The 13,948-nt window shown below is 32.8% G+C and overlaps 1 protein-coding gene and 1 pseudogene across 2 annotated transcripts in view; one reads left to right on the top strand and one right to left on the bottom strand.

The window, feature by feature from the left end:
* Fim (plastin-2 fimbrin) overlaps positions 1–8,359 on the top strand; it is a 49,615-nt gene extending 41,256 nt beyond the window's left edge. The window contains exons 12-15 of the mRNA XM_089710243.1: positions 1,912–2,063; positions 2,933–3,034; positions 3,622–3,785; positions 8,032–8,359. Coding sequence (XP_089566369.1) covers positions 1,912–2,063; positions 2,933–3,034; positions 3,622–3,785; positions 8,032–8,239 — 626 coding nt within the window. The 3' untranslated portion in view covers positions 8,240–8,359. The remainder of the gene's footprint in view (positions 1–1,911; positions 2,064–2,932; positions 3,035–3,621; positions 3,786–8,031) is intronic.
* Positions 8,360–9,511: 1,152 nt separating this feature from the next.
* LOC149477694 (uncharacterized) overlaps positions 9,512–13,948 on the bottom strand; it is a 67,956-nt pseudogene continuing 63,519 nt past the window's right edge. Inside the window, exon 20 of the transcript XR_016317546.1 lies at positions 9,512–11,033. The product of XR_016317546.1 is annotated as an uncharacterized LOC149477694 (transcript). The remainder of the gene's footprint in view (positions 11,034–13,948) is intronic.

Below are 13,948 nucleotides of genomic sequence, written 5' to 3'. Positions count from 1 at the left end.
TCGAATTTGATACTTAAACCTTTCTGTAATAGGCAAGTAAAACAATAGCGAGTCAGTTCTAGCGTGGGGGTCGTAGTTCAAACCTAACCTACTGAGTCGACTTTGACACTAAAACCGGTCTGTAATGGACAAGTAAAACAATAAATTTACTTACTGACAATGTTTATTTTCAGTCGATAGTAATAGTATAATCACGATTGTATGGAAATCAAATAAAAAGATTATGAAAATCTGGCAATAGTTTATCTGTTATACGATTATATGGGAACCAAATAAAAAGATTATGAAAATTTGGCAATAGTTTATTTGGAAAATGGTACGATGGGAAACAAAAAAAAGTATTCTGAGAATCTGGTATATTGAGATCTGGATTATGAGAATACGGGAAACAAAAAAATACTTTTTAAAAATCTGGTTTTGGTGCATCTGGAAATTGATTCATCTGGGAAATTAAAAAAGGAATTTTAAAAATTTGTCATTCATTACATCTGTCTTTTAAAAGTTCTAACAACCGTTTTCGGGGTTTTAAGATTCGGGTAATAGAAATTCGAGTTTTTAATAGGTTACCAAAAAGAACGCTGGATGAAAGTGATGGGGTGTGTTTTGGCATGTATCGAGTTTAGCACGAAAGTTATTTGCTGCTTATTTTATTGTTGAAGTAGGCTCTCGAGTCGTGGCTTCGCAACTACATATTTGTTATTCTTATACCACCTCATAACACCAAATAGACCAATAAATCGCCAATGCGCAGCTTAACCGTCAGCGTTCTTTTTACATGACGCGACCTATACGAGGATAGTCATGTGTACGGGTGTTCCGTTGGAACATGTGTATGGGATGCTCCGTTGGGGAACATGTGTACGGGATGTTCCGTTGGGGAACATGTATACAGGATGTTCCGTTGGGGAACATGTACACAGGCTGTTCCGTTGGGGAACATGTATACGGGATGTTCCGTTGGGGAACATGTATACAGGATGTTCCGTTGGGGAACATGTACACAGGATGTTCCGTTGGGGAACATGTACACAGGCTGTTCCGTTGGGGAACATGTACACAGGATGTTCCGTTGGGGAACATGTACACAGGATGTTCCGTTGGGGAACATGTACACAGGCTGTTCCGTTGGGGAACATGTATACGGGATGTTCCGTTGGGGAACATGTATACAGGATGTTCCGTTGGGGAACATGTACACAGGATGTTCCGTTGGGGAACATGTACACAGGCTGTTCCGTTGGGGAACATGTATACGGGATGTTCCGTTGGGGAACATGTATACAGGATGTTCCGTTGGGGAACATGTACACAGGATGTTCCGTTGGGGAACATGTACACAGGCTGTTCCGTTGGGGAACATGTATACGGGATGTTCCGTTGGGGAACATGTGTACGGGATGTTCCGTTGGGGAACATGTACACAGGCTGTTCCGTTGGGGAACATGTATACGGGATGTTCCGTTGGGGAACATGTACACAGGCTGTTCCGTTGGGGAACATGTATACGGGATGTTCCGTTGGGGAACATGTATACAGGATGTTCGGTGTATTATGCAATACATTTGGCAGCCGCAAGCGCGCTTACGTTACGTTTAGCGGAGTGGTATATGCCGACCCCGCTAGAGATGTAAAAATACAATTGATACGTCATTTTATTACTGATTTGATTTATACTGATTGTATTGTTTTTCTTATAAAAACTATAAGTTCCATTGAACATGTATACCGACGGTGAGACACCTTGTATAAGCGTTACATAAACTGATACACATTTAGTTTCAAACTAAAGTATATTCGAAACGCGATTCGCTGGCGCCTTCAAATACCTCATTTATACCACCAAAACCTTAGTTTCGATTAACTGAAAAAGTTAAACAACCAAAGATTTACCATTATTTTATAACTTTTCAGCTCTAATCTGGCAACTAATGCGAGCATACACGCTCTCCGTGCTAACCCGACTCGCGAACACGGGCAACCCCATCATTGAGAAGGAGATTGTACAATGGGTCAATAATAAACTGCAATCTGCTGGCAAGACGTCGAGTATTAAGAGCTTCCAGGTATGTTAAAGCTATTGCAACTAGGAAATAGTTTTTTTTTTTTTTTGTGTGCACTCTGATTTACTATGCGATAATGTAAATCGAATCAATTAATCAAAGTAAATTAATGGTTAGTACTATGACCGAAATTTTGGTAAACCGAATTAATAAATCACAGTTAATGTGATGGTTAGGGATATTGTTTATAGTAGACTATGTTAGTGAATTGGGTTAAAAAGCTGTATAAAAGTGTTGTTTGTTTATATTTATTTTGTAACATTTTATAAACTCAATGTTTCACTGATCAATTTGCTTTATAATAATAAATAAATAATAAATAAATCTTTATTTCAGACATCAATATCCATACATAATATCACCACATCATATCCATCAATACACATACATTTACAATTTGGCATATATTTGTGACATTTAACTTAACAACATTTAACTTTAACTTATTTATCAGTATAAAAAACAATTGAACTATTTACGGTTCCTACCTAAATGAACACACAACCAATACCTAAAAATGGGACTGTTCAAGTACTCGGAGAGCGTATTTATGATTTTGTTATTAGAGGAGCGTATACGTGACCAAAAAGATGCTATTCGCAATCTAATAATTGCGAAGAAGTCATTGATGCCGCCATCTGCGAACATGCTAGACGCACTGCAGTACCTAGGCAATTTCATTAGGATGCGGTATGCATCATTATACTGCACCCTAATGGTGCCAAAAGCTTATAGTCTGGCAAACGTTCAGTTTCCTTCTAGATATAGATTTTTTATTCAGAATAGCATCTGAAAAGTCGTTATTTTTTGGTATAAAAAAGCATAAGATTTAAAGAAAAACGAGGATAAATATAAACTTGAAATTATTTCAGGACGAAGTATTAGCGGACGGCAAAGTAGTGATCGACTTGATCGACGCGATAAAGCCCGGATCCATCAACTACGACCTGGTGTTGCCAGGAGGCAATGAAGAGGTATGGTATATTTGTTAATATTAGACATCTTAAATTTATTAGATGTGCTAATTTTAAAGGTTATAGCAATTTAGGTATGCGCGGACGCATTTGTCGTGATATCATTTGTCTAGCATGAAGACAGTTAATACTTACGCTGCGTAAGTATTAACTGTCTTTTTTGTTGTTCTTTTTGTGTTTTCAACACATCATGCGTAACTTACGCATGATGTGTCTAAAACAAATTACTTTTAATAGTTTCAAAATTATTACTAGGTATGTATTTAGTGAAAACTTTCCCCCAGGCCCCAGACAAAATAACGGCAATCGCCCGACTATAATTAATTAGTAAAGAAAACCAAACATATTTACTCTATTATTATGGGATACGATTAATGGGAATCGATTGCCGAGAAATCTATTTCAGTTTCAAAATTAACATTATGAATTTTATTAAAAACATTATTATTGGTTACTGGTCAAAATTGGGGTAAAAAATCAACCGCTTGTCTCAGTGACTTGCCATACGAAAGCCCTATAACAATTATAGATTTTTATTCTGTTATTTGTGTACAACTACAACATTTTATTTATTTTTATTTTCACAGGAGAAGCTAGCAAACGCGAAATACGCAATATCAATGGCACGTCGTTGCGGCGCACGTGTTTACGCATTACCAGAAGACATCACCGAACGCAAGCCAAAAATGATCATGACCGTATTCGCCTGTCTCATGGCGCTCGACTACATACCCAGCGCTCAGCCCGCGCAGTGAGTGACATACATACAAACATACATTCAGTAATACGTGACGCAAACATACATAGATACAAAGATACGAAACAAAACACTCTGATACACGCAAAGACACATGAATAAAAAAGATGGGTTGCACTCCGGGAGTGCCGGAAGAAGTGAAAACTTGATTATTAACGTTGAGCATGTTTGATATTTTGGAATGGTATCCGTCTTACGCTTTTTCGATCAGGTCACGTGTCCTGACGCGAGTTTAAGATTTTATACCCATTACAGAAAAAGTGCTCAACTCCGCTAAAGAAGTTTTCACTTCAAAAATATACGAAACTAATTGAAGCAATAATACATTCAAGGCATTCGGACACATACACAGTAATAAATGATACACATTATACACACACACACATCTATATATACACATAAACACATGTAGAAACATACGCAACTAAACACATGCACTCGCAAACACACACTGACACGTTATACAAACAATAATAAAGCAAGTGCACACAATAAATATACTTAGGTTTGTGTATTTTCACACACAAGGACACTTCATTCACAAATACACGCACACACTACACGTACACTAACACAACACACACACACATAAATTACATGAGGATACACCTTGGTCCTGGGCGCACGCTCGTGCAGGTTGAGGTCATTAATTTGTAATATATTTTATAACACTAATAATTCTGGCCCAAGGCATCAAAAACCATGTTTGGTAGTGAGTCTGTGTGGTTTTTTTTTCATTTTAAATATCTAGATGTCAGTTTTTTACTTAAAAATCAAACTTTATTTTTTACACATACATTGAAAAAATATTTTTAGATGTTTTAACAGATTAATTTTAGGTTTTAACATGAAAAGATGAGAAATATAAAGTACAAAATATATTTGCATCATATCATACAGACTTACTACAATAAACAATATTAAATACATAAAAATCAAGTTTCGTCCTTAGTTTTGTGTTTAAATGGGAAATATTGCAGTAGTAAAAATGGCCATATTAGGAACGTAACTGTAAATCGCTTATTCCAACGTTTTTGGGGTTTTTGGTTTGAGCTTCATGTCTTAGTGTAAGTCACTATTTTATATTTAAGTGATGAAAATGTATACAGTTCGATTGTTTTTAAGATTTCTTATATAACTCCTATTGTTTTTATTTTACACTATAACTACTTATGTATTATTTTTATATTAGTAATCAAAATCTTGATAAACATTCGGATTCAAAAGCGAAATTTGCTTGCATTTGATTTTTACATAAATCAATACATTTTTTCTCGAAACTCAAACGCAAGCATTTTGAGTTGATTTTAATTGTGTTTGTACAGAGGGATTTTTTGGATAAAATCGATTTTTATCGATATACACCCACCTACAGGTACAAGAAATATAATATAAGCAAAAAGATTCAATATTGTAGGCACACTATTTTTTTTAATAAAATATAGTGGGTCTATACACATTCCGCAAAATTTCTGTATATTGTAATATAAGGTGATGGTCACAGTATAAATAGCACAGTTTCATTTTTCTAATCTTCTAAAAAGCTATCTTTTCTGCCTGAATCTTTTTTTTAATTTAAGATTGTAAATTTGGGTTCGACCTTATGACAAGCGAAATTATTGTGAAATTAAATTATTAGATATTATTAAATAGGCAGCGTTTATATGATAATTATTTTTGATCTCTTTTTTGTATGATATATTATGGTTTTTCCTCTGTTGCTGTTAATACTGTCGACAGGTGATGGAATTGTACTGTCCTGTGTTGAGTGTCGCCGGGTGGGATAACTAGTTAAGTTTGTAATATTCGTGACGTAATAAACATATAACTTATTTTAGGGCCTAAATCTAGGTAACATAGGCTTTTAGATTAAGGGAATCAATTACCTATTATTATTACATTATACATTAGTAATGGCTTACGATTTTCGTACTTATTATAATAAGATGATGTTTTTTATACATTTTTACAACGAAATTGGTGTCGTATTTTGATCATATAAATATCGCTTATTATATTGTTTTATCATGACATTAATTAGATTGCTTATGATTTTCATTTCGGGTCCAACATGACTATTCATTCTTGATTTGATTTTAAAGGTTGTGGGAATTGTCAATATCGCGCGTCATACTCGGTGTGTATATTAAATATCGTTTGTCTGTTTTGTAATTATATACATTCCCCACAAAATTGATTCTGCATTCCCTTTGCATTTCTTTTGATATAAAACTTTATCATATAAAGTGTACTATAAGTTTTACGTGAGAGTATTTTTTAGAGATTTTTTAAAATAATTACATTCCTATGGGATACAACGATTTATTTTGATTATAATTTTAATAATTGTATATTATTTTTTATTTTGTTAGACGTTTTATTGAATATTTTTATTAAGTTTATTTTAACGATTATCTGATGATTAATTTTATCGTGGTATTTTATAAATGTACCCGTACATTGTATTTAGCTATTCGCTAGCAATTATTAACATAATACATGTAAGCCTTTCAATAAAAACATCGGAATTGAATTGTATCTTTTATTTTACTCACCTCGCTTTGCTAATCATATTATATATTCCATACTAGGAACATAATTGGGTATAATTTTGGGAATGTAAATAACTGTTGGGTGTTTGTGTTGGATGTACTGAGTTGTAATGGGAACAAATGGGACAATGAAGGTAAGATATATTAATAAAAAGCTTAATATTTGTTTTGGGAAAATATCATTTGTAAAATATTAACACACATTAATTAAGTCACTATGCACAGCTGGGTTACAAAAAATTATAGGTATTATAGATGCATTTTGATGGGTATAAACTCTGGCATGTGTGCAATGTACAAAGATATTCTATACCAGACGAATGGGTTCCATACACCTGCTGCACAACACGCATGTTACGGGCGCTTTCAATTTATGCGTTTCGTTTTGTATGAAAAAATAGGATCGTCCGTGCGCCGCTACGGCACCGCAGCCGTCCGACACGAAACGCATAAATTGAAAGCGCCCTAAGCTGGCATATAAAACAAGCTAATAAAGTAAATGCTAATTTAGTGCCAGAATCAAAGAAATAATCTTTCTGATGAATCGCATTGATCACGAAAATCGATATTTTGCGTAATGTAGGGAAAGGATCAAGAAACATACTAAATACTTATTAGTTAGTAGAATGTACAAATTACGCGAGCCAATGTTCGACCGAATATGACGATCATTGACGCCCGTAGCACACCTCCGCTGCGAAACCATGACCGCGGAACCGCTAGATGAATTCCGCTGTGATCAAATGTAGTTTGAGTAGCGGAACCGGCATCGGCGAAACCTCATGCGAGTCAGTCCGGAAGCAACGATCAAAGCGAAATGTCGTCGTTATCGGAGTCAGAGGAAGAAGAAATATTATTGTGGACTTTAACTTTGAAAAGACATAAAACTCGTAGAATTTGGGTGCATGAGATTAATAAAAAAAGAAAGAAATTAGGAGAAAACCTACTATGTAAAGAACTCGAGTCCCATGAAGATCGTTTCTATACATATACATATGTATTTTTAGAATGACCCCACAGAGTTTTGATGATTTACATACTCTTTTACAAAAACAATGTAGTTCCGCGTTTTATTTTTGTCGGTTTTGACAAACACGCGCGAAAACAATGCGGCACCGCAAACAAATAGCGGCGTGAGCGCGGTAGTGTGGCTGGCGTTAGAAGAGATCGGCGAAACCGCGCGAAGAAAGAGATAAAAAATAGTTAGATGTATGTGTTAGAACAGGCAGTTTCGCTACTGTTTCGCTTCTCGTACACGGGACAAGACAGAGCGAAACTACTGCGGTTCCGCTGTTACAGTTCTGCAGCGGAGGTGTGCTACGGGCGTGACTCGCGAGACAATTTCGCGCACCTTCGCACTAGCAATATTTTTAAAATTTGCCACTAAATTACCTTTCGTTCTCATTTTTATACTGAATAGAATATAAGCTTTTCTAAACCTGGCGTTTCTAAGAGGCTAATAGTACTTCTCGAGCCAATTAAATGAAAGCATGCATTCACTTACTAGTAAACAGAATGGGAATGGTAATTAGTTAGTTGTCAATACTTTTAGCATTTATGATAATACTATGCAAGTACTATACCTGCTTGCATTGGTCGCATGTGTGTAAAGGTTTTGAATTTAAATTGGAACTTTTTTTTTATTTTACGGTCATTCTGATAACTTTTTTTTAATAATTTCCAAACAGGCCCGAACCAACATTAGCTGTGCCGCTATCAGAAGAAGCTGAAGGTCTGAACGACTCTGTGGATAGTACGGTAGAAATAATAGATCAAGCTGAGGAATTTAACGACTCTGGTCTCGGCCCACAAACACCGGAAAAACCAGAGCTACCTCCGAAACCTGATAACCTTATACCTCGTTCACTTTCGGTGAATTCAGAGAAAGAAGAATAATTGAGATTCTTTTGTGTGATAGATTATTGTAATAAGTCATTTGGATGTTATCAGGATGACTACGGTATTTTGTAAGGGCAATTTTACAGCAACATATTGTGTTAGTCAACCAAATTGTTATTAGTCAGTTCTTTAAAGAAACGAATCTTCAATGGCGGCGCTTATCATTCCCTCTCGCTCACACACGGCCGTACGGTATGCAAAAAAAAATAGGGTAAAGTAAAATGTATTTAATTTTCCCTGTTATAATTTTTGGAAGAAGTGTACAAATACAACCCTCGAATTTAAGGTTTTTGTGGGGTGGGGAGGGGAGGGGGGAGTGGTGGGAATCCCTCCTCCAAAGGGGGGGGGGGTGAGGAGTCACTTAGTTTCTGAGATATTGGAGTTTAAAGTTTTGAGAATTGCCTTGAAATTGCAAAAAAAAAATATGGATAAGAAATAATATGAACTTTTCACAGTAATATCACCAAGTTTCAAATCGTGGGTAATTATTGTACCGGCGAGCCTAATTTTTTTTTTTTAGTTTGTAACATTTTCGCCATTTATATTTAGAATGACAATTATGTATTTGCTATAGTAAATAATATTTTCTTTAATAATATATTCTTTGGGGAAAGATTTTGTTGCGTTCTGTATATGTCATTTGATAAATACACAAATATCATAACAAAACAGTTTGTCAACAAACAAATTAAAATAATTAACAAAATAATAAATAAAATAATTATCAATTTACGTTATTTTTATTTTCTTTTTTACTGATCCTACCATCTGTCAAAGTCAGCTTTGGCCGCCATTGAAGATTCGTTTCTTCATTGAACTAGCTAATAAATAAAGTTTGAGTTAATTTTAAGCGAAAAGTTGAAGCGAAAGCGAAAAGAACACAAGAGTTAGAATTAGAATAAATGAGTTAGAATTTTTATATTCTTATGTGTGCATCTATTTACTAATTTTATTCAGTCATAATATGAAATCGTGTTTGAGGATGTTATTATTTGTGGATATTAATTGTGTAATAATTTATTGCAATTCATTGATTTCAACTTTCGTTAAACATATGTGGCCATCTTATACATTCTTCTTAATGTTTTAAAATTCATTATAATAGCAGAGTGTTTCTGAAGTAAATATTATGCAGACTGTATTGTTACTTGTAAGTGTTTTTATATTTTAATAAAATATTTTTTTACGACTAACACTGGTGTTTTAATTATCTTTACCCATAAATATTGTCAAATTAAATAAAAGGGATACGAAATAAAACGAAAGAAATAAAATTGTGATGATTTTATTCAATCCATAGTTGGAAACAAAACATGTCATCAGTTTACAATTTACATACATTCCAAATAAAATAATAATTAATGAATTTACATTTCAGATACTACATAAATATTGCATTCAACATTTTATTTTACATTTTGTGTATTTAACGTTACTGCATTAAACTTTTTCGTAAGCACGTTGAATGCAATATTTTTCCAATATATTTTTTGACAATGCGTATTCCACCCAATAAATATAAGAATAATACATCAAAATACGCATAATATGAAATATTACAATGAAACAATACAACCATCCATATCGTGCTGAGTAAAAAAAAATATTTACATAATGTACACAATAAACCGACTTTAAAAAAATAATAATTTCAAGTAAAGCCCGGGCGTTTATATTGGGTTAATTTTCAATTCATCTAGAAGATCAGTAAGAAAAAATTTGGAATGTTTCCCTTATTACAAATTATATTATTATCAATATTATAAATGTGTTGTCCTAGGTTTAAATATAGGAGAGGGAAGTCTATAGTTAAATTTAAACTAATTATTGCTCATGATACTCTTTAAAAATAATCTGTTGTTCAATCTCGGTTTAAATCATGCTAGCAAAACTTTCTGAGTAAAATATATTCGAAACTGGTTTATATTTAGTATACAAAATAATGTTTAATTTCAATGTCACTTGGTTTTACAATAAATTAACTACACAAGAGTGACAACATCGCTAGGATGGCAACATTTTAACATTCATATAATTTCGTGGACCGGCCTTGTGTTGTGAAGGAACGTTACAGGACAATATATACACATTTTTAACCACAAGACCGATTATAATTGTTCTAATATAACGCAAATTATATAAAAATTTAATAAATAATTTAACATTAATTTTCGTTCGATTATGATAGTAAAGCTTTTGTAATAAAATGTGTTACCAATATAATTCGTAAACAAAACAAAGAACTGCAGACCATTCGATCTAAGTTTTGATTAGCTACGAATCATTTCATCGTTTCGACATTAACGAACATCCATTTAGTAAAAAAAGGCCCAGCCTGATTAAACGATTTATTTATTAAAATATCAATTAATATCACAAATATATTCCACTTAATATTGACATCAATTGAAACATGAATAATAATAATGAAAAATTACCGTAACATAAAATTATATTTACACACGCGTACAAACACAATATACGCCTGAATAGATATAATAAAAAATTATAAAGATTAAAAAATAATGTCGTTACTAATGAATAAAATAAAATAATGTAATCGATAAATAAATTCTGTCGCTTTACACCACAATATTAAAATACTAAAGCGTTTGTATTTCAAATAATGTACCACCACAACATCGAAATAATTGAAAATCATAAAAAACAAGAGTTTCTGTCTCGAGCAGAGCGTTGGGAGCTCCACAAACATTTGCAGACAATCCAAGGACAAAATTGCAATATCACGATTCGCCGAAATTATCAACCACACAACGATTTGCACTCATACCTGAAGTAAAAACAAAGAAAACCAATATAAATAAACGAAAATAAAATAAATCATAAATAAACAAATAAAATTAAAATAATAATAAGCGGAATTTTATAAAATAAATAAATTAATTATTGCAATTGCGTCCGTATACGATACAATATAATGTAAATATTTCTATGCATTTATGATATTATGTATACATACGATAATTATTCATAAATATTCTGCGAAACTATATGTTGATATGACTTAAGCATTTAACAATATGATACAGTATAATACAAGCATATTTGTACAAAAGTGATGAGGAACACTACTCATTTATAATTATATCGACCTGGTATTCAAACACGTCAGCTACAAAATTTAATTTTCCATTTGAATTTTTTATAAAAATATAAAATTATACATTCACGTACAAAAGCTATTTCTTTGTGATAAATACTGAGTTATGCCATGCATTTCCACTTCCAAAGTGTTATAGGCCATCCACACGTCTGCCGAACAACGTGACAAACAACGAACACATAGGGACACTATACGAAGAAAAGAGATGTACTTATTTCCTTCTCTCCTCTCTGTATAGCGCCGTCCCTATGTGTTCGTTGTTTCTCACGTTGTTCGACAGACGTGTGGATGGCCTTTTACTGATTTCAAAGTTTGAATACCAGATATTAGCAAACTATAATAATTATACATTAAAATATATTTTCTTACACAAAATTTACTAATATAGTAGTTCGTCTATTTGATTACGGAGGCGTTATACTCACAGATCTCCATAAATAAAATACACAATAAATAAAAAATATACAAATATAATAAAAAGTTCACTAAAGAGAAATACTTAATTGGTCTTTGGCTGACGCTACGAGTCACTTGCTACGTTTCAAAAATCATTGCGATACATAATAAATTATATAAAACGATTATAAACTTGTCAATATATAAGAACATCTCATAAAAAACAACTAACGTCCCTATAAAAATCCATCAAAGTCACAATCATACGATTTGTATGTAATAAATAATTTCAATGTTCTCTAATACATATAAACATCAGACTAGATAGACTACATACACAGAACAATAAAAACAAATAGAAGTGCGATAATGTCATAATTAGTATGAAAACCAGTGTCGCCAAACCCACACATTTAAACCGATAGTTATACAGTACACTACAAGTAAACTATGCCTTTGATTGGACAGCTTAATTTGAGTAAAAACTGACTTAGGTTATAAATTCAGCATTTCAATATGTACCCTAACGCACCATGTTACGGTTTATTTTAGTATAACATCTCTAGGTATATTAGCTGTTTTGTTTCTCATTGCACAGAAATTCCAAATTCGAAAAACATTCAGCTACTCCACAACAGAGGGCGTTAGTTTTCGATAGATATAACTTTGAACCTCAACACATAGAGATAAGGTTGAAATTTGTGTCACTCAACATTAATGACATTAACTTGATATTTATCTGATGCTATGCCCTGAGGGATGTCAGCCTTGTTATCGATATCGAGATATCGATAATTCACAAATAAATATTTTTTGTGTATTTTTTTTCTTTCTATTATACGAGTATAGTATAATGTGTCACATTTTGGAGTATGTTTATTACTACTAAGTACGTCTTTTTATATTATTATTATTAAATAAAAAACGGAATAGAATAGTATTAATCTATATTTACAAAATACAAACAGAAAATATGCATTATTTTAAATCTTGGAACTGCCGTAGGTTTGCTGTATCGATGGCCTTTGTTAGACTGCTTAGTGCTGTTCGGCATTCAGTTAACTCATCACGTTGCATTTATCCATTTCTCTTTTAAATTAGCCTCTTTGGGAAATCTGTAAATAAATTGGACTAATGAAAGCTAAGGAAAAATAAAATAAAATTTAATATTTATAATGTTTGTCTTTTCTAAAGTATCGATACTGTCGATATGCGCCACAAGCATCACTAAAGCGACATTCGTTTGTTTATTGCAATAATATTCCAGAAATTCTTGTTTGCTGTTCAATCTATAATAGTACTAATTTCTTACGGATTAAGGTTCATTTTGACTAGATATTTGTATACAATTTTGACCATATTTTGACAAATTACAAGCGAAGATATAACATAAAATATTATATGTAAAATAAATAAAAATAAGACTTACCGATGGTATGAAATGCCTCCATTGCTGATATTATTTCGTCTGCTATCATTTTTGCACTCTTATACCGAACAACACGTCCTAATTAATGAATAAATACGGAAAAAAGGTTTGACAGCTGACAACCGACTCGAATATTTTTCTGCGCACAACTGAGAGCAAGTTAGGTGATCTTACCTTACAAGTGACACGTGGGCCACGCCCACATCACACTTCTATCTACTTTACTGTTCTGTGACTACATATTATCTTCGAATCAACTGCAGATAACATAGGTACTATAGTTACAGAATATAAATAATAACAACTCGAAAACGTAAAAAAAAATTCTTTACATTGATACCTAAAATTGTGGGTTCTAGTTCAATGTTACTTCCATAAAAAAATAAAGGCTGAATAATATTTTTTTATCTTGACTGCATTGACTACACATACGAAGTAAATGACAAATTGAAAGGTTCGATTTTAGTAATACAAAAATAACTAAATATACAAATAGTTTAAGAGCACAAATTAAGGGCCACCGCCACCCATAGGCCATTTCCGAAAATTTAAGAAAAATATTACGACCTTCAATCCTTATCACATTCATACAGCTAAGCCCCCGTACCCTGTCCCCCTTATTACTTTCAATCCATGATGAGATATTATATACAGATACCTCCCCCCCCCCCCCCCTATCCCTATTTCCAAACAAATATCCGCGAACCCGAATTTTAAAGTAATGATTTGACAGACATTTTTATACACAGTCATTTTT

Source organism: Colias philodice, chromosome 24 (genome assembly GCF_061535455.1).
Source record: "Colias philodice isolate Cphi_HAF_F1 chromosome 24, ilColPhil1 Martin Lab GWU primary, whole genome shotgun sequence".
In the NCBI taxonomy this organism is placed as follows: Eukaryota; Metazoa; Arthropoda; class Insecta; order Lepidoptera; family Pieridae; genus Colias; species Colias philodice.
The sequence above is the reverse complement of the archived record's forward strand: the minus strand, read 5'-3'. Positions and strand labels throughout refer to the sequence as shown.